Genomic DNA, 27,591 nt, shown 5'->3' on the forward strand with positions numbered 1-27,591 from the left:
TTGAGGGGGATTGGGGTTATTGCACAACAAGTGGGAGAAGAATTTGGCGTCAGAACTTTTAAAACGTCCCGTGTGATTTCAACGTGCAGCCAGGATTGAGAACCATGGTCCTACCAGAGCTTGACTAGTCACGTTGATAATGAGCATTGATTTCCAAGATCACCTGCAGTCGCCTCTCCCTGACCACACTTCACCTAGCAGGACCATTCTTTTTGTAAGTCAGCACCTGCCAAGACCTGGCTGTCCTGGCTCTCCAGGTTGGGGTTGGGCCCTGGCAGCTGGCGGGTTACTTTCAGTTTTTCCTCCAGCAGAGTCCAGGATGTGGAAGCTCTAGCAAGCCCCAAACCCTGTGGGACAGGTGTTTTCTGCCCATACAGTTCTGTGTGTCTTCTAATGAATTGTATTTGACCCTTCAGTATCTGTTCTCTGGCAGGTACATATCCAGTCTGTCCCACTCAAAAGATCTAGACTTACTTAAAATTTCATGCAAATACATTTGAGAAGATACTTTTATGGCTATACCAAACACATGCCTACAATTTCAATCCCTTTCTAAATACTCGACAAGCAGCCCCTGGATTTTGAGAGGCCCACGCAGCTTTTAGTAAAGCTATTGGGTGCTGGGTAGTGGGATGGAGCCATGGAATGAACTCACTTGAACCCCGATGTCAGAGGACACCCAAAGGTAAAACACCAAATTGAGAAAATGAGGACCTTGACAATCTTTTCAACATCTGGAGGATTGGAGGGGGTCAGGGTTGATCTCTTTCGAAATAAAACATGCACCTTCTATTCATAAGACTGTATTGTTCAAGGCCAGGCACGGTGGCTCACGTCTGTAATCCCAGCACTTTGGGAGCCGAGGTGGGCGGATCACCTGAGGTCAGATGTTCGAGACCAGCCTGGTCCAACACGGTGAAAGCCCGTCTCTAATAAAAATACAAAACTTAGCCGGGCATAGTGGCATGCGCCTGTAATCCCAGCTACTTGGGAGGCTGAAGCAGGAGAATTGCTTGAACCTGGGAGGCAGATGTTGCAGTGAGCCAAGATAGTGTCACTGCACTCCAGCCTGGGCAACAGAGCAAGACTCCATCTCAAAAAAAACAAAAAAACAAAAAAACAAAAACTATTGCTCAGATACATATACACAAGTGCCCAAAATATATGCACATGTACAAAATATAAGTTATGATATTGTTCTCAATAGCAAGATCCTCAAAATAACCTAATATCCATCAAGAAGGAACTGGTTACATATATGTGCAGACCTGTACAAAGGAATGCATCCAGTCTTTGAACACATGAGTACATCAGAATGCCCGGATATGGCACGTTCTGCAAGGCATCACATTACATAGTAAACCTAAACCCAACAGAACAACAGTTCACCCACTTGAAGATGTGAAAATGAATAATCCTAAATAAGGCTTTTATCAAGAATGCAAATATAGCAGGCAGATCTTGGTGGGGATTAAAAACCTTAGGCTTCCTGATGAAGATTCAACCTCTGGAGTAATGACAAATGAAGTGGAGATGGCAAGTAAGACTGAAATCCTGGAGGACCTCGAACTCCAGGCTACGGGATTGTATTGAAATGCAAAAGGTAACAGAGAGCCAAGTATATGTGGTGTTGATTACATGACCTGGAAGATGGATGTTAAGAGCAGCACATTTTCTAGTGGGACAGATGAGAGCATGGACTTTAACACACAGGTTAAATCCTGGCTTTGCCGCTTCCTAACTGTCACCTTGGGCGTGGGGGAGCGCTGGGCTCCAGGAGCCTCATATTCATATCAAGTGCTTGTGAGCAAATAAAATGATATTTACAAGAAGCCTAGCAGAACGCCTAGGAGAGTAAATGCTTAATATGGTAGCTGAGGGAGAAAGGAAAGACCAGAGAGCACAGTGGGAATTCCTCCAAGAAGAGAGGGTTTTGTTCCCTTAAGCATATTCAAGGGGGGAAATTAAGCTGACTACATATTATTCTTCTCAGCAAGTTTCAGGTTCAGTAATTCTGATTGGGGTTGGAAAACTGGAAGGAAAACTGAGTTGTGGGAGCAAAATAACTGTTTAACTTAATTACTAAAATGCCTAACTTTCCTATCACGATGTCAATATTGTCCATGCTGCAATTCAGGCTTCTATTAAGGTTATTTTGTTAAAATTTACTATGAAAGGTATGCCACTTATTAATTCATCAATATATTTTCATGAGTACAGTACATGAAAAGAAAAAAAGTAATTGTTCACCTAGAGGTCAAAACCTCCATTATTTTAAGTCTTGGTAACTTGCAAAACTCTGCCTGAAAATGAATACAAATAGATTTGAGTTAATTCTGTGGTGTAAATTAAATATCCTGGACATTAAATATACTTGACAAGACATCTTGAGGTCCAGAAAGGATGCTGGGTGGGGAACATGATTGTTGAGTCTTTGGTGATAGCTTCCAGGGGATGGATTTTATTACTCACAGATATATTTCCACTGTAGCTCCCTGATTACTAAAATGACTGTAGAATTTTTATTAAGTTTCTTGGAAGCATTAACTCTGTCAAAATTAAGAAACCTCATCAAACTCGTGTCCAAAAAATACAAGAGATGGCAATGAATCCACATCTTGGACTTGACAGAGGACAGACCCATGCAGAGTAATGTCTTTGATATGGTTCTCTCTAGCTAATAGTGATTCCCAGACACACAGCAAAAATAACCGAAATGAAAAATAATTAAAGGTACAGAGAAGGCTAACCAACACCTGACAGGGAAAGCCAGGCTCTGTCGGAGAAGGGCTGTCAAGGAGAGAGCGGGGTTGAACGTGGATTGTCCATCCTGGGAGGAGGAAGGAGAGGAAGTCACAGGGGTGGAGGCAGAATGAGGGATCGGGGCCACCGAATGGGAGGGGGAGGTGTCTACCAGTGTCATGGACACCCTAGGACTGTCATCTCTGGAATTCTTCAAAGTAAAATTAGAAAACAATTTGTGGGAGGCATTCCTTTAGAATACTATTGCTGAAATGACCCGAGAGAACATTCGACACCCTTATCTTGCAGAAGAAGAACGTAGAAAGGACAAGTAATTGGGTCAATGTCACTCCTGACCTTGTAAAAAGTAAATAAGATAATGTATGTAAAGAACTTACCAGAACACTCATTATATTAAATACTGAATACTGTGGCTGAGGAAGGTAGAAAAAAAATTATTGAGTACAGAATCAGGACTAAAACCCGTAATGTGAGACTCAGTCCAGTACTCTTTTCACTAGAGATTCAGTATTAGTTTTTAAAAATTGTATAAATGCAATTATAATAAGCGTAGAGCAACTCTTCCTTATAGCACATCAATTTACTTCATTTTAGCTAAAAACAAGAACTAATATGATAAATTTAGATTATAATAAATTATATTTTTTAGCTAAAAAATTATTATTTTTAGCTAAAATGATGTAAATATATAAATTTTATATAACACATATAAGAAATAATAGATTAAGATAATAAATAACAGTATTTATTATTTTTAGCTACAATGAAACTTTAAACTCTTTAAACTCTAGCTAAATGTCAGACAGATGCAACATTTAAATTCTTTAAAAAGGTTACCTTATGTAACCCTTACAACAACAGTATGCAGTGACAATGTGGGCTCAGAGAAGTTCCCTAAGTTGGCTGAGGTCACACAGCCTGGAAGCAGGAGATCTGTGACTGGGCCCAGCTCTCTCACTCCAAAGCCTGTGCTCATGGCATTCAAAGCAGCTTATTCTCAAAAAATACAAAAAAGAATTGTATTTTTATTAGAGACGGGCTTTCACCATGTTGGACCAGGCTGGTCTCGAATACATGACCTCAGTTCTACCTCCAAGCAACATGATAGTGGTCTATTCAGGCAGGAAGGATCTGGATGTGCTTCCTTCATAGACCCACTGTATAATACGGCAGCATGATCAATACCTGGATTGCAAAATGGGTTTCTAAAGCTAAAGAAGGCATGTTTAGTTGGAGAGTGGTACTTAAGTCAGATTCCAAGGGCTTCCAGCACCAAAACCCTGTGCCTGCTGCAGTGTGAGGGGGTACCTGGCATGTCAGAGTGTGCAATATTATTTCCTAGTAATGTCTAATTCAAAAGTGCATAGTTATGTCATCTTAAGATTGCGATGTATTAGAGAAACAGTAAAATTCAGGGTTCTATTTTGCTATTACTACCTCTTCTCATTTAAAAATAATTTAAAACACAAATTTGAAATGTTGTCCTTGCTGGGCGCTTACTTCTGAATAGCCACCTGGCTTGCTGTAACTTTTAATGACACACATCCTACTGTAATCCAGGTTCCCTACTTTTCTTTCCTAGGTTTTATTGCTCTTGGCTATTTGCATAAAAATGGAAGCTTTGATCTTTAAGAGTTCATCAGCTCAAATAGCTCATTCTCCCATCCTAAGATACAAGTAATGATGGGTGAAAGAGGTTTAGTGGTTCAATTCAACCAGGCATGCACAAGCAGTTACTAAAACCCATCGCTCCCTCCTCCACATCACCGGGATTGCTTTTACTGTAATTCTCCACTCAAGCCCATCTCAATATCTTCCTAAGCCCAAACATAAATCAAGGTGGACACTCCCTATAGGTACAATTCTTAATACAGTCAGCAGCCTCATTTTACTACAGAAGCAACAAAAACATAGGTGAAGGTCCAATCTTGGTTTCTCCATGTACCTAAGAATTTGGGAGCATTTCCCATTCCCCCAGAGCTACCACCTCACATGGTCCTGGTGAGGAATAAAAGAGGTGTTACCCATAAGGGTCTACACATGAACCCACAAATATTTTGTTTTCCCTTTCTTTCCAAGAACTGTAGATCATTTCTATGGATTCTTTAGGTCCTAATAGAAAAGTCAAGGGGTTAAGCCCGTCAGCTTGGTAATGTTCATTAGTTGTCAACTAAGGAGTAAACTATACCTCATTTGTTCTTGGTCTAGTGACAACTTTCATAGTGCTATTGAACACTCAAGAAAGGTTCACTGAAGAAAATACTAACTGGCCCAAACGGTGGGGAACAGAACATAAGGAACGTAAGGAATGATAGTATCCTCCAAGCCGAGCGCTTGTGGCTTCGTTTGATCCACTAGCGGTGTAGTAAAGTGAAACATTGGTTCGTGTCCTTTTTCATTCTGAGAAGTGGCTGTTGACATCCTCAGCTGGCTGGATAACTATTCTCATATCAGTGTGAGAGCAAGCATGGACCCCAGGAGCAGCCCACGAGCTCTGCAGCCTAATGTGTGTTCACCCACCCATCCCACCGACATTTGTAATTCGCTATGCCTGGTGCTGGGGATGCAGCAACAGGGCAGACGAGTTCCCTGTTCGTGGGGAGCTCTGCTGGTAACCAGCAAGGTTCAATAAAGAGGGAGAAGTGACATGAGAGATGTGGGTCTAGGGACAGCGAGCACCTAGAGGGAGTGAACATTTCCACCTCGGAGGGTGGGTCCTAGGAGGCATTGCAGAGGTGGTGACTTGGGAATGGTCATGGTAGCTGAGGGAAGGGAAGGCCACGCAAGGCTGAAGAGCAGAATTAGTAGACACAGAGGCAGTCCCACTGTTATGGAGCAAATGCCAGTGGTTTTTTGAATGTAGGTGCCACTGGACACGGGACGGAGGATGGAGAGCATTATCCCCAGATGGGAAGTTTGGACTTTACTCCACAGGTAGTAGTTAGTAATTGTCAGTAGGAGAAGAGACGTGTTTTAGGAAGGTCACTCCATGGTGTGGTAGACAGAATATTCTGCCCACCACTGCCAAGATGACCATAACCTAATTCCTGGAACCTGTGATTATGTTGCATTACATGACAAAAGGGACTTTGCAGACATGCTCACATTAAAGACCTTCAGATAGGGAGATCGTTTTGGATAATCTGGGTGGATTAAATGTCATCACGATGGTCCTTAAAGTGGCAGAGTGAGGCACAAGAGTACAGCTAGAGATGACATGAAAAACGGTCAGGGAGATGCAACGTTGCTGGCTTTGAAGAAGTTGGCTTTGAAGGGGCCCACAAGCCAAGGAGTGAAAGTTGGAAAAGGCCAGGAAACAGGCTTTCCAGCAGAGCCCCAGGAGGGGACACGGATCTGCAGATACCTCAATTTTAGCCCTGTATGACGTATGTGGACTTCTGCGCTATTGAGCTGTAAGATAATAAATTTCTGCTGTTTTAGGCCCCCAACTCTGTAAATTGGTTTTGGCAGCAATAGAAAATAAATACAAATGGTTCGGGGAGGACTGAAGTGAGAGGGGGCACGGCTCCCAAGGAGAGAGCTCCTCAGTGGGAACCCAGGCAGCAGCGGTGGAAGGGGAGGGAGTCACGGGGCACGGGACTCGTAGGGAGACCGCTCAGATGGGACCTGTGGCACACTGGGCTGGAGTGCTGGTACAGGAGAAGGGCGAAGAAGAGTCTAAAACGGCCCCTAGGCTCCTCTGGTGCTCAGGGCTGGAGAAGCCATGTAGGAGGAGGAGCAGGCTTGGGGAAGATGAGAGTTTAGCTTTAAACATGTTGAGCGTGACCTTGAGGTTTTTAGGAACAGATAACTCAATATATAGGTCTGTGGCTCAGGCAAACTGAAATTTCGGAGTCATGAGCTTAAAGGCGGTGGCTGAAGCCTAGAGACTGACTGACAGCCCTGATGGAGAAGGGGCTGCAGGAGCCAAGAGCCAGAGGAGACCGCGGCAGCTCAGGTCCCCTGGGAGAAACATTCCAAAGGCAGCTTCCCGCACAAGGCGGTGAGGGTTCCCACAGGAGAGTGCTGCCAAGGGCCCCTCGGCCTGTCTCGGGGCTCAGGGAAGAGTTCCTGAAGGAGACAATACTTAGCTTGAATCCTGAAGGACGAACTTGGAGAAAAGAGGGGAAAGGACACTCCAGACGGAGGGAACAGCATATAACAAGACCCCTGAACAGCACCATGTGTGCAGAGATCTAGAGGCGGCTGAGAAGGCTAGCAAGTAAACCAAGAGGATATGCGTGGGTACAAAGGTAGATCAGCCATCAGAATCTTATCTTCAGTCGGAGTGGGGTTGGGACAGGATAGAGACTCAGCTAGGGCTTCTGAAATGGGCATGAGATTTACAGTCAGTTGAGTGGATTTATAATGATATTGAAAATGAAATTTTAAAGGTACAGATCAGAAATATTTTAAATGAACTTCTTAGTTTCTGATGCTTAAAGTAGTTGCAGGTAACTTTTCCTGTTGCATGGCCTTAATGATGACACGGCACTCAAAAAAGGTTTCTAGAGATTACAGAAAGATCAGTAGTTTGTTGAATCTGGGCATCCTCTAACCATCAGCCAATAGGGCCTCTCACTCTCAGAACACACAAGACTTGTCCCAATCCAGGGCTTTTGCCCTAGGCCAGCCAGGCTTTTCTCTCCCCAACTTCCCATACCTACATTTTACTCATTATTCAAAATGCAGCTCAAATGCCATCTCCCTCGGGAAGTGTTCCCTGATCTCTCGAATTGGAACGACCCTCCTGGCTTCATGGAGGGGCGAGCCTCCTCTTCACTGGCCTCATCTGTAACTTCCTAGCCCAAGGTACCACTCAAGGGCAGAGGAAGCAGAAGTATCTTTGGAAGGTGGGCTCAGGAAGGGTCTTTCATGCCTGTTTGGGCATTCACTGGATGCCCCAAGGGGAAGTCACATTAGGATAGCAGCCTTTGCACCAGTTGATTTGAGAGTTTTGTATAGAAGAGAAGTATGGGGAGAAAGTGGAAAGTAGGAAGAAACAGTGAAAAATTAATTCAATAATCTAGGTGTGAGGACTTTGGAGGCCAAGGATAAGTCATTTTGCCTTGTGAGTTAATGTCTCTATGTTTTCTGTGGTTTTTTTTTCCCACATTTAATTTTTAAAAAGTGCTCATCTCCTCTAAGGTAGTAACTTCACTCCCAGTGCTTCAGAGATAAGAGCTTTGGGCTTGTTTTGTTGATGCGATAGTTTCAGCATGTCACATGCAGGTGGCCAGAGGACACAGACCATGTATGTGTGAGGCATGTGGTTCTTGTTGTAGTTGCCTGATCAAACAGATGCTCAGTTAACTTTAAATTTCACATAAACAACAAAAACATTTTTAGTATAAGTATGTCTTAAATATTTCATGATACATACTTATATTAAGAAATTATTTCTGGCCAGGCACAGTGGCTCAAGCCCGTAATCCCAGCACTTTGGGAGGCCGAGACGGGCAGATCATGAGGTTAGGAGATCGAGACCATCCTGGCTAACACAGTGAAACCCCGTCTCTACTAAAACATACAAAAAACTAGCCGGGTGAGGTGGCGGGCGCCTGTAGTCCCAGCTGCTCAGGAGGCTGAGGCAGGAGAATGGCGTAAACCCAGGAGGCGGAGCTTGCAGTGAGCTGAGTTGGCGCCACTGCACTCCAGCCTGGGCGACAGAGCGAGACTCTGTCTCAAAAAAAAAAAAAAAAAAGAAAGAAATTATTTCTTATTCATGTGAAATTCAAATTAACTGGGTATCCTGTACTTTTCTTTGTGAAATCTGACAGGTCTACATAGCACATGAGTCTAAGAGCAACACCCAGGCACAGAATGGAGTGATTTCTGTCAAATCAGTGTGGCTTATTTAATTCCTTTTCTCCCCTGTAGTTTTCCAATCCTTTTGTCTGTCTCAATACTGGGGACGCCAGGATTCCTCTGGAAAGCCGCCTCACTTAGGATTCTATATGCCAGGAGGAAGGGTCTATGACCTTTAAGATGAACTCTCAGATCGTCTCCTGGAGCTGCCAAGACGGCCCCTTAGCTAATGTCCAACCTAAATATCTCGACTGCTGGCCATTTTCCTCATGATTCCTGCGGTGGCACTGGCAGACGAAGGATCACGCAGTACCCACAAGAGCCTTTTATAGCCACATCGTAGGCACCTATCATGTTGCCTCTCGATCCTTCTGTTTGGCTGAGCAACCCTGGGCACGTCCAGCTCCACGGGGGAGGCTGTATCAGGGCTGGCTGTTAAGGGCACCCCAATTCTTGTCATCCTGATGCCAGAAGGATCCCAGTTCTGAGACTGGGACATCCCTCCTGGGAAAAGGAGATATTAAAACCCTCTTTCCACAGACTCTTAAATGCTGCCCTTCCTCCAGAGGCACATGACTGTCGGTACAAAATCACTGCTGTTCTTCCTCTTGGGGTCTCACAGCTTTTGGATTCTGACCATTGCTGGGAATCATTGTTTTCTTCTTTCCAGACTGTACACCCCACAGAGCCTTACTTACATTGCAGCAGGAGCTGGCGGTTTCAAGGGAGAAAGACTCATGCATTTTACACTCAATAGCATAGTGTTGATGTGTCATGAAATAGTTGGCTCTTCTTTCAGTCTTACTGTTTTCGCTTATCAAAACCTCTTCATCTTTTTCCCACACTAAATTTAATTGGTTTCTTTCTTAGTTTGTATTTATAGGATTATTACTGTTCAAGACACTACTTCTCATTTATCTTTATTGACTTCCACTGTGTTTAATTGAGTCATCCATCCAATTCGGTTGTATCATTTTGGATGCTTCAAATTGTCAAGTGAAATGGAATGTAAACCATTGTAAAAAAATTCCCCTTTTAGAAACTCCAAGAATTTACATGACTACACAGGAATCAGTGACAAAATTCACCATTTTTGTATTTTCAAATATATTACCTCATATTGCCTGTTGAATAAATTGGAAAACAATTCTCAAAGTAGCATTTTAATAAAAACACATCTAAAATATAAATCTCCCAATTGAATTTCCAGAATAAGGTGGATGAATGAAACAGAAGCACTGAAAATGTGCAGGGGGATCCAGGGGTACATGCCCCTTGCCTCGCAGGGGAATCCAGGGGTGCTCGCCCCCTCCCTCGCAGGGGGGTCCAGGGGTGTGTGCCCCTTGCCTCGCAGGGCACCACACCATTGTAAGAGTAGAGTTTATGGATCAGATCGAAGATACAAAACTATTGGTATCATCTGTGTTAGTCATAAAGACTAAAAATTCCTGACTCTACTTTCGTGCTTAAAGGATAAGTTTCAATCAGAAGATTTTTTTTTTTTAAACAATCATTACTCAGGATAGAAAAGTTTCTACCCAACATTTAAATACAAACAAAAATTATTCGATATCGAAATTTGTCTACACATATTGTAAATTGTTTCCATTTTCCTTTATTGTCCTTTAATGATCTCATCAAGAGTGCATAATTAGTTCACTAGACTGCAGAACACTGGCCCTCCCCTGAAGCAGCCGAGCAGAATTGTTCACTAACCCTTTTCCCCTCCGGAGCTCACCACCGTTAATGGGCCGTTTTCAGGAGGGAGAATGCTGGGAGACCCATCGTTAGAGAAAAAGTTTGTGATCTCTGCCTTGAAGCAACACTTTAGGGACCATCATAGCTTGCACTGACTTATAAAAGGAAGATTTTTCAAAACCACTTTGCCAGTGTCAGTTAATAATGGCTTTTGATGCCTTCCAATATTGCTGTAAGCTGCTAGGCAGGCAGATTTTGGTGCCAATTTTCCTTCGTCTGTACATATCTCTTGAAATGCCCTTGTAAGAAATAGAATGTAGATCCAATGATAAGTTAGGAATGGAAATCTCAGAACTGAACTAAGGATGACAGTCATATCAATAGTTAAACTTTGGGGTCCTTCCTACGTTCTAGGCTTTGTTCTATGAGGGCAAAATAGAAACAGGTGGTTTTAAAATGTTGCTGAGGGCTCTAGATGTGTTAAATTAGTCAAGGGAGACATCAAGCTCAATCTCTTGGGCATTTTGGCTCTAATTAATATACAAATTTATGTTACATTAGAACAAATGATCAGTTCAAGGTGTACTTCACCCTAATTAATATACAAATGTTACATTAGAACAAATGATCAGTTCAAGGTGTAATTCAAAGACCCCAGATGTACCAGGATTTCGACAGAAGTTTGTGCATTTTCTGTTAATTTAAAGCATTGAAACCATAGAAGCATTTTCTTCTAAAAATAGCCACTTAATGTCCCAAAATATAATTTCCTTTTTCTCACTAATTAGTTAAAGATGAAATAATGCTTGAACACTTCATAATCTTAAATTCACAATATTTTACTTAATTAAAATAGGTAATTTAGAAAAATAATTGGCAATTGCTAAAACCTCTAATGCTGATGAGAATTGAGCTGGAAGCATTCTTTCATCACAAATTGGTACTTAAAATATAAAGTTCTGCACACAGCTGGGAAGTGCCATTGTAATTTAGCACTTATGTTCAGTAGCTATCATTAAACCAAACAAACTGAAATTAAAGAGAAAAGAAAAACAGTGGATTTAAGAAGACATATTTGGGGTGGAATCTAAGGGCTCAAAAGTATACATAGGACCTTCTAAGCATTTGTTAGGAAGTGCTTGCTATGTAGCATATCAGAAAATTTCTAATACATTGATTGATTTCATGCCTCATTCTAGACATACAGCTTTGATAATATTTAAGTTCCATTAAAAAATTAAGCTATATAAATGATATTCTTTGGAACAAAGGATAAATTTTAACGGGTAAACTCAAATTTTATTCATGATTTTAAAAGTAAAGTCATTTATGTGACTGAATTCAAGCTTACTAATGCTGATTTAAAGAAAGTTGAGATAATTGTGCCTGGAATAAGCAAACCATGGATTTTGCACATTCTCCTATTGAGGATAAATAACAAAATGTCTCTCTGAAATTCCATACAACATAGCACCGATTCATGTTAATTTGCAGGAACACCAAAGAAAAACACATCCTTTGGAGGCCTTATTTGTTTAGTGGGAGGCTGTCTTTCTCAGGACTGGAACAAAAGCCTGCCAATGAGGATGGGAACATATGCAGACACCATTAAGTGTGTGTTGCTGGGTAGGGTAGGGGGAGGCATTCCATTCTATACTATGGAATTTTCTCTCACATTTTCTCCTTGGTAACACGTTACAAAACATAGGATTTTAAACAACAGTCTAAAGAGCAAAGAATTAAAAACAACAACAACAACAGCAAAAACCAAGATCCAGTCCCACAAATGTTTCATTCTAGTGGAGTACAATGGTGACATTTCAGCTCCACCAAATAAGTCTTTAAAATAAATATACTTTACATTCTTTTGCAAATAAAAGTCCAAAATATATGTCAACTTGCAGTCATGTTAAAGCAAATTGGGTGTTTTTCATTTTTCATGTCTTCTTTGAGATGCAAAAGTTTTAAAAATCCATACAGTATTTACTTATGATTCTTCATCAAAAATAAAGGAATTTGATGTATTTCAATCTTAAGAGATTTACTTTTAAAAGAAGGTCAGAAACTGGTTTTTGAAGTTCCACAGCAGAGCAAACACCCCAAACCAGTAATAGTATAGACAAAACCCAGCACAGAATACAGTACCCTTGGTCATGATTTCCAACATTTATAATGTCAAAAATTTTAATTTAGCCAGTATTTCTTTGCCACCTACTGCTCGCCTTTCAGTAGTCTAGCGACCTTCAAGACAGATGGATCCAGGTTTCACTGGTCAAAGCAGTCACTACCAAGCAGCCTAAGCCCAATGTATGGTTACAAGTGCTGGGCTGAAATCATACCCCGGATGCGGGTAGGAGCACAGAGGGAACAAATAATTCCACGGGTTTTCCTGTTCTCAGAGGGCAAGAGGCGGGGAACTTGAGCCTGGAAGGATTCTTGAAGAAGGTGGTGTTGACTTTGAACTCCCGTGGCTGGGAGATGTTCCTGGCAGAGAAAAGAAGGACAAGAGAAACGGGGGCATGGAGACGATCCCAAGGTCAAGGGACAGAGAGTGGTCCAGTGTGAGCACAGGCAAGGGAGCAGGAAGGTAAGGTCCCAGAGGGACAGAAGCCTGTAGAGGAGGATCAGAGCCAGCCAGTGGCCGGCCTGGTGTGTCCTGCTGGGATCTGACAAGTGGGGACAGCATTAACTCCTACCTAGAACTTGTTTAGCTCCGGGATGCCCTTGGGGCATGATTTATATAACATACTGAATCCTCACAGCACTCTCGTATCAGCTAGGTATGATCACTACCCCTTTGCATAGATCACCAAACTGAGGCGCAGGTTGAGAAACACGTGGTGTTACTTGGGAGGAGGTGGCAGACCTCCACAGCCTGCGAGGTAGAGGCCGCTCCGGCGTCAGGAAGAACATGGCCAGTTTGCGGGTTGAGGGTCAGGGAGAGGACCAGCAACAGGAATACCATTGAGAAAACCATCCAAAGAAGGATTGAACTAAGGCACAGCTAGACAGTCACGCAGGGAAAATTAAAAACGCGGAACTTTCAACTGTGTCATCTACAGAGAGTGGGGAGTCCCAGGCATCCCTGAGTTTCCTAAAGAAATGGAAATGAGACCGAGTTTCCCGATAAGCCAACGGGAGCAACACGACCCAGGTGGGAAGCGCAGGGTGGGAAGGAGGATCTGCGCTGCTAGCAGGGAGGCCTGCACGGTGGATCCGATCCGCAGCAGGGGCTCCAGGCTGGCCCGGGGTGGGAGGAGACAGCTTCTGGAGCTCACAGGTGTTGGGTTGGGGCTGCGGGTCTGGGGTGCGCAGGATAGGAGTGCCCAGAGGGCGGAGGCTGTGCGGGCACCACCCGCAGCGCGGTGGAGGGAGGAGAAGGGGCCTGCAGGGAGGCTCGCGGGGTTGTGGAGTGGGAAGGGAAAGAGCCCTGGAGGCTGGAGACGCTGCTGCTTTAGGGAGAAGTTCCAGCTCGCCGTGGATGGAAAAGTCCACGGAAAGGGAGGAGACTGGGCTTTCATCAGAAGGCTGTGTTCTCCAGGGTTTGCAGGGAAGGAGGGCGAGGCCGCACACAGAGGTGGCCTGGCTTTTCACTTTTTAAATCTTCGGGTGGAGACTTCAGCAAGGAGGGCAGACGGGCCAGTGCGCTGGGAAGGATGGAAGGGGGAGCCGGCCGGAGCCTCGGGGAGAGAGGCCTGGGGAGGGCCGGGCCTGGGAAGGGGCCAGCGCTCGCGGGAGGCGGCCCCTCCGGAAGCTCTGCAGCAGAAGGAGGGCGTGAGGACACCCGGCTGGCCTGCACTGTGCGGAAGGGGAGGTGACAGCGAGGGGTCGGTCCGTGGGAGGTGGCAGAGCCGGGGCAGGAGTTTCAAGTAAGGAGAAGGAAGCCAGCCAGGGCCCGGCGGGGCCTGGAAACCGTTTCCTCCTAACAGAGCCAGTCGACAGTGACACAATTCCCTCCAGCAGGGCCTGGCTGTTTTCAACAGACATCAGGGACATTTTTTTCCCCCCTGCCATAGATTTTTCACAAAACCCTCATTCACTTCCACAAGAACACTGTGCATGGATCACTGGTCAGTTGTGCGGCAGCCAGTTATGGGCTGGTGCCAAGTGTAAGTTACCAGTGGCCCTGGAATCTCTCATTGCAGTTGCACAGACAGAGCACGTCCACGAGAGAGGAAGGTATTTCCAGTGTTAGGAGCTGCCTAGGGTCTGTGTGCTGTATGTTCTCGCATGTTCCATCTCACGCAGAAATAAACACGCAAAGGTGAAGTCAGATGGGAAAGAGCTGGAGGGGAGCTAGCTACTGTGCAGAGAAAAGCTGTGTCACTGGGGCCGATTTTCCATATTCGAGTGTCACCCTGCAGTGGAATACTGGGTATGCCCCACCATTCGAGTCTGAACGGGAATGTATGGATGTTGCGGTGCCATTGCCCTGTTCTTTCATAAAGCAGTGTGTTCTCAAGGGAAGGGTGGTGGGCTTCCATGCAGCTCTCTGGCTAGAAATGTTTTCTGTGTGAGATGCTAACCTGCCCGTGATGGCCGGATGTGGCCTGCACACATTATACCAGGCTCCAGGATCGCGCCTTTCAGTGAAAGTTTGCATTGCATCTGTCCCTTTGTATATCAAATTTAAATGAATTATTCAATGAAAAAATGTAAAAATATTCCTATGGTACATAATACATACCAGACACTGTTTTCAGTACAGTGGGCGGGCACAGAGGTGACTGATGTGAAAACTCTCCTTGAAAGACTGCCTCCAATGGCCATGGATGCTCAAAACACTCAGGCTGCCAATTTGCATCATTAAAGAAAAATCTGGTAAGAATAACCGCCCCCCACACATACTATAAGCATCTGGGACTTAGTGCAAATTTCTAACATGTCTGCAGGTGGATTACAGTAGACATCGTCTCGTCCCCAGAGTGAGTTTTCTGCCTAATTTCCTATTTTCAGCAGTATCAACCAGGTAATGAGTATTAACCAAATGTCTACTGTGTAGAAGAAATGTATGAGACAGCATGGAGGATTGAAAGGAGCATAAAATGCTGAAGAAACAGGCAGTGCATGAGTCTCTGTGAGTCCATTTCTATTCTGGTTGGTAAAGAAAGGTGCTAGAGGGGCATTGACAAGAGGATAACGTCTTCCCCGGGGCTGGGAGGTGTGAAGCGTGGCTGGGATGGCGAACAGCCCAGTGTGCCCGAAAAGAAAGGCTGTGCAAGAAGAAGGTCTAGGAGGACAAAACTCATATATTATGGAAGGCTGTAATATAGGCTTCCTCACAGGCTCAACACTTTTTATTTCCTTCTGAGGAACACTTGCTAACTATTGGTGATTTGGGGGAAGACATGTGATAAAGGTGGGTTTTAGGAAAGTGAGATATGAGGGAGGTGAACATGAAACAAGATTGGTGAGTAGAGCTTCAAAGAAAATGTTATAGTCAGAATAGAAAGAACTGCCATGTGATCACTGGAATTTGTTAGGAAATTCTCTATTTCTTGCAAGACTGGAGACACTGGGATGGCAACCCAGCTTCTGAGTCTCAGCTCATTCATCTCTAAGTTGGGCATGGCAACCCTGCTTGTATAGTCAGATTTTATGAGGATTAAACAAATAAGAAAAGCACATTGAAAACAAATATATTACTATCATCCTATAAAAATATTACATTTTCATCTTTCTTTTTTTTTTTTTTTTTTTTTTGAGACGGAGTCTCACTCTGTCGCCCGGGCTGGAAGTACAGTGGCCGGATCTCAGCTCACTGTAAGCTCCGCCTCCCGGGTTTACGCCATTCTCCTGCCTCAGCCTCCGAGTAGCTGGGACTACAGGCGCCCGTCACCTCGCCCGGCTAGTTTTTTTTTTTTTTGTATTTTTTTAGTAGAGATGGGGTTTCACCGCGTTAGCCAGGATGGTCTCCATCTCCTGACCTCGTGATCCGCCCATCTCGGCCTCCCAAAGTGCTGGGATTACAGGCTTCAGCCATTGCGCCCGGCCTCATCTTTCTATATTCACAAAATAAATATATGTGTGTTCAATGATGCATCCATTTGTAATGCTCACATTCCTTCCTTTAATTTGGATCTTAGACATTTTTGTAATTCTATACATTGAACTGTGTGGAACATATGGGCGGAGTTCAGTACGTGGTCCTAAACCAATCAGAGAAGGACACTGACCCTGCAGGCTAATGAAGGAGGATAAGACGTCCTCAAGTAACTATCACAGGAGTTGAGGCTGATAAACTTCCTAAGGAGTATTCAGCTACCCGCAAAGGATGATCAGAAGAGAACTGACAGCATCCATGGGCTAACAGAATGGAAAGGGATGAGCAATGTAGAAGCATGGCAAAATGAGAGTTAATCAACTCCCACATGCTGTGGTCTGACCATGCGCAAGGTGGCATAATATTGCCTACATTTTTAGAGGAACATTGTGAAAATGAATAGGATATTATCTCCAAAACAATTAGAGATGTTGGGACCAAAGCCACCATGAGGAAAATGCAAGTTTATCATTTCTGAAAAGACATTTAAAAACATGTTAGTTTGTAAGGCAAAATACAAGAGCAGATTGAACTTAAAGGATGTTATTAGATCCTTTGTGGAGGGAGGTTGAACACCCCATGTAAACAGAAACCATTCATATTACTATTATGAAAAGCTAACAGAGAAGTATGAATAGGATGAAGCCATTTTATTTACCTGTGACAAGAAGAGAAGACCATCTAATAAGGTGGAACAAAAACACAACATACAATCTCAGGATTTTCTAGAAAAAAGTAGAGAGTTTTTTTTTTCCTTCAGACAATATGTTACACATACGGCAAGTTTCTTAGCTTGATAAACATCCACAAGTAGATAGCTTGGAGACAGATGGGAGTTTCACGACTTTGTCTTATTAATTTCCGTACCATTAGACTGAACAATTCACAATTCAGATGATTAGCTTGACTTGTGATTCTGAAAATCAACAGAAGGCATCAGGGTAAGTGACCAAGGGTAGGAATGAAAATATCTCCATTGCCCTTGGTAACTGCTTGCTGTGGTCAGGAAGTGGTGGCGAAGGCCAAGTCTTGGGATTCCAGAAATGGACGCAAGGCTACTAACGGCATCTCCTGGTCATTAATGTGTGTCATGCACAAAGATTTATAAAAGAAAGAGGAAGAGGGAGAACGGAAGAGTGATGGTCTGGTACATAAGGCTTTTTGGACTTCCAATGAGTCAGAAGAACTAAACAGAAGGGAGAAGACAATAGTAGAAGAAGGGAAAGCACTAAAATGTGACTGCTACCGACACAAAACTGAAATTCAATAATTTTAAGGTTTTCACCACCAGAGACGTAATACATGTTAAAAAGGTTACATTCGTAAATGAAGGCAGAGCCAGCAGCTCTCTCTCCTGCACCGCCTCTCATCTTACCCTACAGGTCTCCTTCTCCTCTCCCATCTCCAGTAGGCGTCACTGCACCCTAGACACACCCAAAGCCAGGCCAGGGCCTTCTGCTAATGTAGCTAAGTGACCTCTAACAGAAAATGGGATTCAACTGTAGGAGTAAAGATCAACAACCAAAACTTCCATGCCCATCATCCCAGCTGGTTCAGAGGACGGATTAACCACTCCAGGTACTGACGCTTTCTGGTCTTTGTGGCGGGGCTGTCCTGTGCAGTGTAGGATGTTTAGCAGCATGCCCGGCCTTTACCCACTGGAAGCCAGTACTGTATCCCCACCCTCACTGGGAGCACCCAAACATCCCCTGGGAGGGAAAATCATCCCAGCTTGAAAACCAGTGTTCTGCTTAGGACAGGAAAACAAGTGCTGTGGATAGGAAAAGGTAACCTAATGATTACAGAATTATTGCCACTTCTGGACCTAGGGGGAATATGACACATTTTATTTATAGTTGATGGAAGATGTAGACAGGAAAATGTACACTGCATGACTAGGGTTGATGATTATACAAAAAGTAACAACAAATGCTGGTGTAGTTCCTGGCACTCTAGCTCACAAATCACTTTGATTTACATTGTCTCATTTAATCCTCATTACACTGTGAAAAGAAATATACAACCTCCAGTTTATGAACGAGAAAAGGCTTGGAGTGATCAAATGATTTGTCTAAGATGTATGATTTAGCTGGAAAGCGACAGACCAGAATCAAACCAAGGTCTTCAGACTCCAGACTCTGGGCTCTTTTCACAAATTGTCTCTCACGGCAGGTTGGGTGGAACCAGTGATCTCCAAGCCAGAAGTCACTGAGATGTAGCATCAATAGCAGTAAACCTCAGAGCTGAAACATGAAGCATGAGCTACCTTTCAACATCAGCAGGGCTCAGAGGGGATGGGGAAAAGAGGGCAGGAGGGGTCCCCAATCTCTGTACCTGCTCTAGTCTTTCATTATGAAAGTCATCCCTGCAGACACAACTCCTCTGTTTTTTTCAAACTTTACATCTGTCCCTGATGTTACCGCCTGGAGCTCACTAAACCAAAGGGATGCAGAGAGAAAAATGCTTATATCTGTACTTACATGATTTTTTTTTTTTTTTCTTTTGAAACAGAGTCTCGCTCTGTTGCCCAGGCTGGAGTGCAGTGGCGTGATCTTGGCTCACTGCAACCACCACCTCCCAGGTTCAAGTGATTCTCATGCTTCAGCCTCCCAAGTAGCTGGGATTACAGGCGCATGCCACCACACTCAACTAATTTTTGTATTTTCTTTTTTTTTTTTTTTTTGAGACGGAGTCTCGCTCTGCCACCCAGGCTGGAGTGCTGTGGCCAGATCTCAGCTCACTGCAAGCTCCGCCTCCCTGGTTCACGCCATTCTCCTGCCTCAGCCTCCCGAGTAGCTGGGACTACAGGCGCCCGCCACCTCGCCCAGCTAATTTTTTTGTATTTTTTAGTAGAGACGGGGTTTCACCGTGTTAGCCAGGATGGTCTCGATCTCCTGACCTCGTGATCCGCCCGTCTCGGCCTCCCAAAGTGCTGGGATTACAGGCTTGAGCCACCGCGCCCGGCCAATTTTTGTATTTTCAGTAGAGATAGGGTTTCACCATATTGGCCAGGCTGGTCTCGAACTCCGGACCTCAGGTGATCCACCAACCTCAGCCTCCTAAAGTGCTGGGATTACAGATGTGAGCCACTGAACCTGGCCTGCATTTACCTTTAACATCATCCTTTACAATTTTTATTCTTGTGTTTTCATTATAAAAATGTTAGTACTATAATATACATTACATATTACTAATACACATCATTGCAGTAATATAACATGTGTGTGTGCGTGTATGTTGCTTTTCATGCATAATTTTTTAAACTGCTGCAGTGAGTACATGGTCAGCTAAAAGATTTAAAAACTACTTTTCCTTCCTTTTTTTTTTTTTTTTTTTTTTTTTTTTTTTGAGACGGAATCTCGCTCTGTCTCCCAGGTTGAAGTACAGTGGCATGATCTCAGGTCACTGCAACCTCTGCCTCCCAGGTTTAAGCTAATTTTCTGCCCCAGCCTCCCGTGTAGTTGTAATTACAGGCATGCACCACCACACCTGGCTAATTTTTGTATTTTTAGTAGATACAGGGTTTCACCATGTTGGCCAGGCTGATCTCAAACTCCTGACCTCAAGGCCCACGTCAGCCTCCCAAAGTGCTGGGATTACAGGTGTGAGCCACAGTGCCCAGCCTAAAAACTACTTTTCAAAAAAGATATGCAATTATGAAAAATATCCAGTTGGAAACATCATTCAATTCAAACTCAACAAGTTCCCACAATGACCTCTTGGTCTTTCCTCCTCGTCCCCTCTCAGGATCTCTTTGCCCTGAGTTTCCCACCCACCCAGGAGGCCCAGTCCTGGCACTGGAGGTGGATTCTTCTCTCTGCCTCACTTCCTTGCTGACATCGCCCAGGCCAGTTGATTTCTCAACCACACAACCTGACCAAATAGGGCTATCCTTAGAATGGAAGTTTAGTTCAATATCAAAAAAGTATTATTGTGATTTAACAACTATATATGTACACACAGAGTAACTATATGAATTGTATGTTACGCATTGGCAGACATTCTGAGAAGGGGTCTGAAGGACTTCCCGGGCTGTCCAAGCACTGCGTGGCACAAACAAGGGCAAGAACTCTGCGCTAAAGCAACAAGCAGACTTCTGATATTGTTGTTGCCGGGATCACAGGAATACTAATATTAATTCATAAGCCACTGCATACATATTGCTTCACTGAATCCTCACTACAACGTGTGAAATAAAACCTCTACTTATGCTTTGGAAACCATGAAGCAAAGATGGACACCATCATCAACCTGAGACGCCTTTCCCTTCGTGGTTTCCTAAGAGTTTCCATCAGGAGTAGGTGTTGAGGTGTTTTATTTTTATTTTTTAATAAACTTTTCAATATGGAATAGTATTAGATTTACTAATACTAAGAGTTGCAAAGATAGTACGGAGAGCTCTCTGCATCCCTCACCCAGTTTCTGCAATGTTAATATCTTGTATTACATCTTATATTTGTCAAAGCTAAGACATCAACTTTAACAGATTCCTTCTAACTAAGCTTCAGGTATTATTGGGATTTCACCAGTGTTTCCACCGCTGTCCTCTTTCTGTTTCGAGATTCCACCAGGATACAGCCCTGCATGTAGTTATCAGGTCTCCAGAGTTTCCTCTGTTCTAGGATGGATTCTTAGTCTTTATTTTTCATGATCTCCAGAGTTTTGAGAAATACTGGCCAGGTATTTTGTAGCATTTCCTCAGTTTGGGTTTGCGTGATGAGTTTTTCACCATGAAGTTGGGGTTCCATTTTTTATGGAGAGAATGTTACAGGATGCCGTGCGCCTTCTCAGACCATCATAGCAAGGCTCTGGGAACTCAGGGATCACGTCCATTCCAAGGACAGTCCTACTTCATCCTGATCTATTAGAATTGTTTTAATATGACAACATGTTACTTAGAACTTTTGCAGTTATGTTCATGTATTTTCCATCTTTGGCTCTCATGAGTTATCCTACCTTCTTCAATTCTTCTTTTTCAGTTCTCCGGAACAGTTTGAGAGAACGAAATGATATTTTAATACTTAGAAAAAATTGATCGTAAAATGAACTGGGCATGCGGCTTCTTTTTGGTGGGGAAGCTTTTGATTACTTATTCATTTTCTTTAATGTTTATTGGTTTATTTTGGGTTTCTATTTTTTGGTAACTTATATGTTTCTAGTAAATTATTTCTTTCAACTAAATTCCGAATTCATGTGCATTGATTTATGAATGAATTACTGTTTACTTGTGACTTTTTTCTTGTGCTCAATCTTGGTGAAACGTGTATTTTATTTGCTATTTCAAAGAACCTGGTTTTGTTTTGCAGATCCTCTTTACCGTTTCCTTGACATCTATTTCATGAATGTTTGCTCTTTGTTTACTTCTGTTTTGTTGCATTTACCTTTTTGCTCACTTTCTAATTCTTAAATTGAATGGCCTACATTTATTTTCAATCTAGTGCTTTAGCTTATGAATTATAAATTCATTTCAAACACTATACTTTTAGTTGTACTTTTTTTAGTTGCTAGAGAATATCATTTGAATAATATGAATTATTTAAATTTGTTGAAATTTTAATCTTCATGGTCAATTCTGTAAATGTTCTAGGAGCATACAAAGGACTATCACTACTGGGTGCAGAATTCTCTATATATCAAAACTCACCTGTTAATTTTCTTACTAAAAAATCATTCATATCTTCAGTAATTTTTTATTTGATCTGTTAGAGTTATGCTCCTTTACTTTTTGGATTTGTCCAATTTTCTTATAATTCTGTTAGCTTTTACTTTATATATTTCTGCTATATTATTAGGATAATACGGGATCATGATTTTTATGTCATTTTGGTGGATTTTGCTTCTTCTTATCCCCCTCTTTTCTCTAATAATGCTTTTTTTTATCTGATCTTATTATTACTCCTTATGTTTCTTTAGCTTAATCTGGATTTTTCATTTTTTTTCTTTAAATCTTTTAGCATGGTTTTAGGTATGGAAATTCCAAAGTGATTAAATATTTTTATCTTTCTCCCAGATAAAACAAAAGCTTTGGCTGATGACTGAAAACTCCTCTGACATCCTGCCATTGTTGTCTGGAATATTAGTTTGGCTTTTTTTTTTTTTTAAAAAAAACCACACATTACAAAAATCCCATAGTTCATAAATCTTACTGACATTTTATCAATTTTGGGACTTGCCATTATTTCTGGTATCTCAGTCTTAGCTGTGGGTTTGTTCTTCTTGCTAATGTACTCACTTTGGCTGTAATTAGAGTTAAGTAGAGTTGGCAAACTCTTTTCATCTTTGTGTGTCTGAAATTGTCTTTATTTTACCTTCCCTCTCGGGTGATATCTTAACTGTGTGTAAAGTTCTAGGTAGTTGGTTTTATTTTTTCTCAGCACTCGAGATACCAACCCACTGCCTTGTGTCTCAGGCTGCTGCTAATTCCACTGAGGATCCAGTGGGTCTCTGTGGTGTCTGCCCTTTCTCTTAGGTGGCCTAAACATTTTCTTGTTGTCTTTAATGATTTTCAGTTTTATCACACCGTGCTTAGGATAGAATTTACATATTTAATCTTTCTCAATTGGAAATATACTTCCAATTCGAAGAACAGCTTTCAGTTCACTTGTCTCTCCCATCATGATGCCATTAACCTTCATCCTCCCTGGGCAGCTTCCCATTTTATTTAACCAAATGTATCGTTTGTTCTTCTTCACATTCGTCTGCTCTTGTTTCAAGATTTCTATCCTTTTCAAAAAATAATTTATTTTTACTTTTATGAATTTATCCTATTTATTTCTTTGGATATCTATCATGATTTCGGGACCCCTTGTGCTGTCATAGGAATTTATTTTAATCCAGAATGAACACATGTTCTAAATTTTTATTTTGTGGGCTGCCTTTTTTAGCATGGAATTTCTTCATGGGTTATGAAATTTTTTATTTGCAGACTTATTTTAGCAGGAAAATGATTTTTCCCTATTTCTTTCACTCCTTCTCAATCGTTGCTCTCCATCTCCCATCTAATAGTTTTGTGGCTGTCAGCACCCAACTCCTAGAGCTCCCAGTCCAGCAGCAGACAGCATTGGCAGCAGGTTTTAATTTTTATTTCTACATTTATTTTTAGTGAAAGACTCCACTCTAGCCTCTGCCTCTGAGCAGCAAGCCTGGCCTGGTGCTCCACCCCACGGGGAGACTCTCATCCTCCTTACCCCACGGAGGCCAGGCTCTCACCCACCAGGGCCTGCTTTTCAACTGGGAATCTCAGGAGGCCTGCGGCTTCAGGCCCCCTCACTGCCTATTCTGTTTCTGGCCTAGGGATCGAAGAGATTAATGTAGTCTGTGAGCCCAGATCTGACTTCCTGGGGTTCTCTGTTACAATGGTTTATCCATCATTGCTGCGTGCTTCACACATAGCATGCAGATGTCTATATGCACCTTGGTCTACGTGTACAGAGCCATCACGGTAAGAGTGAGGCAGCATCATGGAGAGCAGCACTGATTGTCTTCATGGGGAGAGACAAGCCTGAGCTGGGTTGATTGGGGAAAGTTTCAAGGAGAGGATGAGAATGGGGCTTGTCCTGGCAGAAGGGACAGTATTTGGATAGGCAAAGAGGAAGGAGTTAACTTTCACAGGCAGGAGCAACAAAGAATGAAGACACAAAGGGGAGAAGCAAGAACACTCAGTCGAGGGACTCCTTAGCAAACACATCTAGTTAGATTAGAAGGTCTACAAAGAAAATAGTAAAAGACAAGGTTGGGAAAATTGTTGGAACTCGATGATGGACATAGGGATTTCTATTAGGTAGGGGCAAAAGTAGTTGCAGTTTTTGCAATTACTTTTAATGGCAATTACTTTGGCAATTGCAATAACTTTTGCACCAACCTAATAGGCTAAGGGATTAAGACAGAAAGTAATGGAGAGATGCTGAACTTTTGGCCTATAGAAACAAAACAAATAGTTATTATTTATTAAAAGCTTTTTTTTTTTTTTTTGCCAAGCATTGCAGTAAGTGCTTTATGTAAACCGTCTCCTCTGAGCCTCAGGCAACCCTGTGAAACAGATACCCATTACACAGTGAAAACAATTGAATAAAGACAGATTAAATAATTTCTCTGCAATCACACAGGTTGACCTATGGTCAGAAAGATGTCAGGTCCTAACTCCCAGGAACTGTAAATGTACCTTATTAGGTACGATATTAAGTACAAATGTACCTTATTAGGTACATTATTAGGTACAAATGTACCTTATTAGGAAAAGGGTCTTCGCAAATGTGATTAAGTTAAGGATCATGGGAGAGGATCCTGGCTTACCCAGATGGGCCTTACATTCAATCACAGTGTCCTTATGAGAGGGAAGCAGAGGGGGATTTGGATACAGTACACAGAAGAGCGGGAGGCAATGTGAAGACGAGGCAGGGACTGGTTTGATGTGGCCACAAGCCAAGCAATGCTGGTAGCACTGGAAGCTGGGGGAGGCCGAGAATGGATTCTTTCTGCTGCAGCTTGCTTTTGACCCAGTGAAGCTGATGTTGAGCTTCTGGCCTTCAGAACTGTGAGAGAACACATTCTGTTGTTTTAAGCCATCAAGTTTGTGGTCATCTGTTATGGCAGCCACAGGAAACTAAAATGGGCAGTGTAGGATGGAGTCAGGATATGGCTGGTCTATGTGACTCTAAACTCATGTTCTAACACTCATTTTGGATGATTAGTCTAGAAGTGATGCATGGAATGGAACAAAAGACAAAGCTGGAGCAGTGAGGTAATGTAGGAAACTCCGACAGTTACCCAAGCACAACCAAGTATTTGAATGCATGTGGATTATAATGAACATTTCAGTTAAATTTTTATTCAGTGTTGCAATGAACAGGTAGGATAAAGGAGAACGTCTCCAAGCAGGGTCTCCAACCCCCAAGTCACAGAGTGGTACAGGTCTGTGGCCTGTTAGGAACCCGGCGCATAGCAGGAGGTGAACAGCAGATAAGCGCGCATTACTGCCTGAACTCTGCCTCCTCTCAGGTCAGCAGCGGCATCAGATTCTCATAGGAGCATGAACCCTATTGTGAACTGTGCATGTGAGGGCTCTTGGTTTCCTGCTCCTTATGAGAATCTAATGCTTAATGATCTGAGGTGGAGTAGTTTCATCCTGAAACCCCCATCTCCTCTGTTCATTGGAAAAACTGTCCTCCACGAAACTGGTCCCTGGTGCCAAAATGGTTGGGAACCGCCTCTCTCGAGTTAATTACCATCCTAGGAGACGGGTTATCACACTGATAACTTAGATTGTCCAGTTGGGGGCAGAAGTGGCAGATACGCCCCCCTGGTTGTGAACACAGCATTCTGAAACTTACTCTTCAGGAGCCCATTTGCGACCCTTGTTCTGGTTCTTAAGTTAGAAAAACATCCAGATCCAAGCTGAGGTGTTAAACAAAACAACAAAAAAATTGCTTTATAATTCAGGTAAGTATCACAATGTGTAATTATAAAAACATTACTGTCAAATTGATGAGAGGTTTGTAACTTGTTTTAAGTTTTCCATATTTGGAACTTGGATCTGCTAATGCCCCAGGCGGCTCCCACAGGTTCCCCCACTCCTTCATCTGTGCTGTGGTTCTGGGCTCAGAGCCTCTGAGCCAGGCTCTGAGGCTCAGGTAGAGGAGAGTCTGAAGGCTGAGCCGTGGCTTCCTCACCTGTAAAACGGTGGGCAGCGTGGTGAGAAGGGAGCATGAGAGTATCTGCAGGGAGCCCACTCAGAGCCCGCTCCGAGCTGCAGGGCCCAGGCAGTGCGCTGCGGAGCCAGGCCGGGCTGTGGGGCCAGCTCCTGCCATCCCCCCACGGAGTATCCCGGAGCAGTTTCTCCATCTGTCAAACGTGTCTCTCTTAGGGCTGTGAGGATTAAATGAGTCTACACGGATGCAGCCCCTGGCACCAGTAAGCACTTTAGAAACACCAGCTATTATTGCTGTCACTTGGAGTGTAGCCGGGTGGAGACTGAGCTCCGGACTTGTTGCACGGGGTCTTAGGGAGCATTGACGGTGTTCTCGAGAGCCAGGGGAGTGCTGGAGGGATGGAGAAAGGATCCGAGAGCTCTCCCTGTTCTTGTGGCATAGGAAATCCTGGCGCTCCCCTTTGAATGGATGGAGTTCTGAGGATTTTGGTGGTTCGTTCGGCACTGCCTCAGCATGAGCCTGGATCTTTATTTTGTTTAAAACGCCAGAGGAATAAAACGAAGCCGAGGACTGGCAAGCGAACAATAAAGCAGGGCAGGGAGGTGCAGTGTTGGGAATATATTCAAAAAGGGAAAATCTAGTATGGTCAATGCACACATTGTAGGTCATGGATAATGATGAAATTTAAATTCATCGCCAAAGTCTGTGTGACATTGGAAAGAATGGGGAGACTTACGAATGAGGCATCGGCAGCTTCCATAAAACAGAGCTCATTAAACGACTGTGATTTCAGACATGGACTGTGATAGATAAGGCTTCTCCAGACAAAACGCCTATTTCATGTTTCAAAAATATTGCTACTTGCAAAGCTATCACAAAATCTGTGCTTATTTTTATATCTCAAAATAGTTCAAGTAAAAAATGCATTTGGAAACATGGCTGTAAATAGGAGTTCCGTTTAAACTATTCATCGTTTGAAACAGTGATGCATCCAAAGTCTTTATATTTGAGGAATCTAATAGAACCCAGAATCTTTCTACGTCGTTAACGCATTTAGTATGCATTTAAAACGGAAACAAAACAGGAACATTTCCAATCTATTCAAGATATTTTTATTCATCGCATATGATTCTCTTTAGAAAGTTTTTAGTTGAATAAATTATTCAAAATGAAATGTATAGATTGGCATAAAATGGATTTTGCATTAGTTCATTCAGTAATCCCTAAATTGGCAAAACATCAAGGTGTAGTACAACAGTTTCAGTTATAACTATGAATAAATTTAAGAGATTATGTTATAGAGGAAACCTAAGGATTGTAGTAAACAGCAAAGTGTTTTTAAAAAATGAACCCTGAAACTAGCGAAAGCTGTGCAAATCTTTATGGAAAAAGTTTAAAAACATGAATGAAGTATAAAAAATTCTAAATTAATGGAGATATGCATTTTGTTCCTGAAGGGAAAATTCAGTCTCTTAAACATGGCAATTTCTCATAAATTAATCTGTAAATCTAAACAATTCCAAAAAATAATTTCAGCAAGATTTTTAAAATGGATCTTGACAAGCTGATCTTCAAATTCAAATAGAAACACAAAGGATTAAGAACAGGCCAGATAATTTTGAAGGAGATGGA

General features: G+C 42.8%; 1 protein-coding gene across 2 annotated transcripts in view; it reads right to left on the minus strand.

Annotated features, from left to right (window-relative positions):
• PACRG (parkin coregulated) overlaps positions 1–27,591 on the minus strand; it is a 582,476-nt gene that overhangs the window by 150,267 nt on the left and 404,618 nt on the right. The window contains exon 5 of one of the 2 annotated variants that reach the window (XM_033234275.1): positions 17,084–17,228. The exons of the other annotated variant lie outside the window; for it this stretch is intronic. Within the exon in view, the coding sequence (XP_033090166.1) occupies positions 17,203–17,228 (26 nt within the window). The 3' untranslated portion in view covers positions 17,084–17,202. Of the gene's footprint in view, positions 1–17,083; positions 17,229–27,591 lie in introns of those variants that run through there. 2 annotated transcript variants of the gene reach the window in all.

Source organism: Trachypithecus francoisi, unplaced genomic scaffold, assembly GCF_009764315.1.
Source record: "Trachypithecus francoisi isolate TF-2019V2 unplaced genomic scaffold, Tfra_2.0 Lachesis_group15, whole genome shotgun sequence".
Classification (NCBI taxonomy): domain Eukaryota; kingdom Metazoa; phylum Chordata; class Mammalia; order Primates; family Cercopithecidae; genus Trachypithecus; species Trachypithecus francoisi.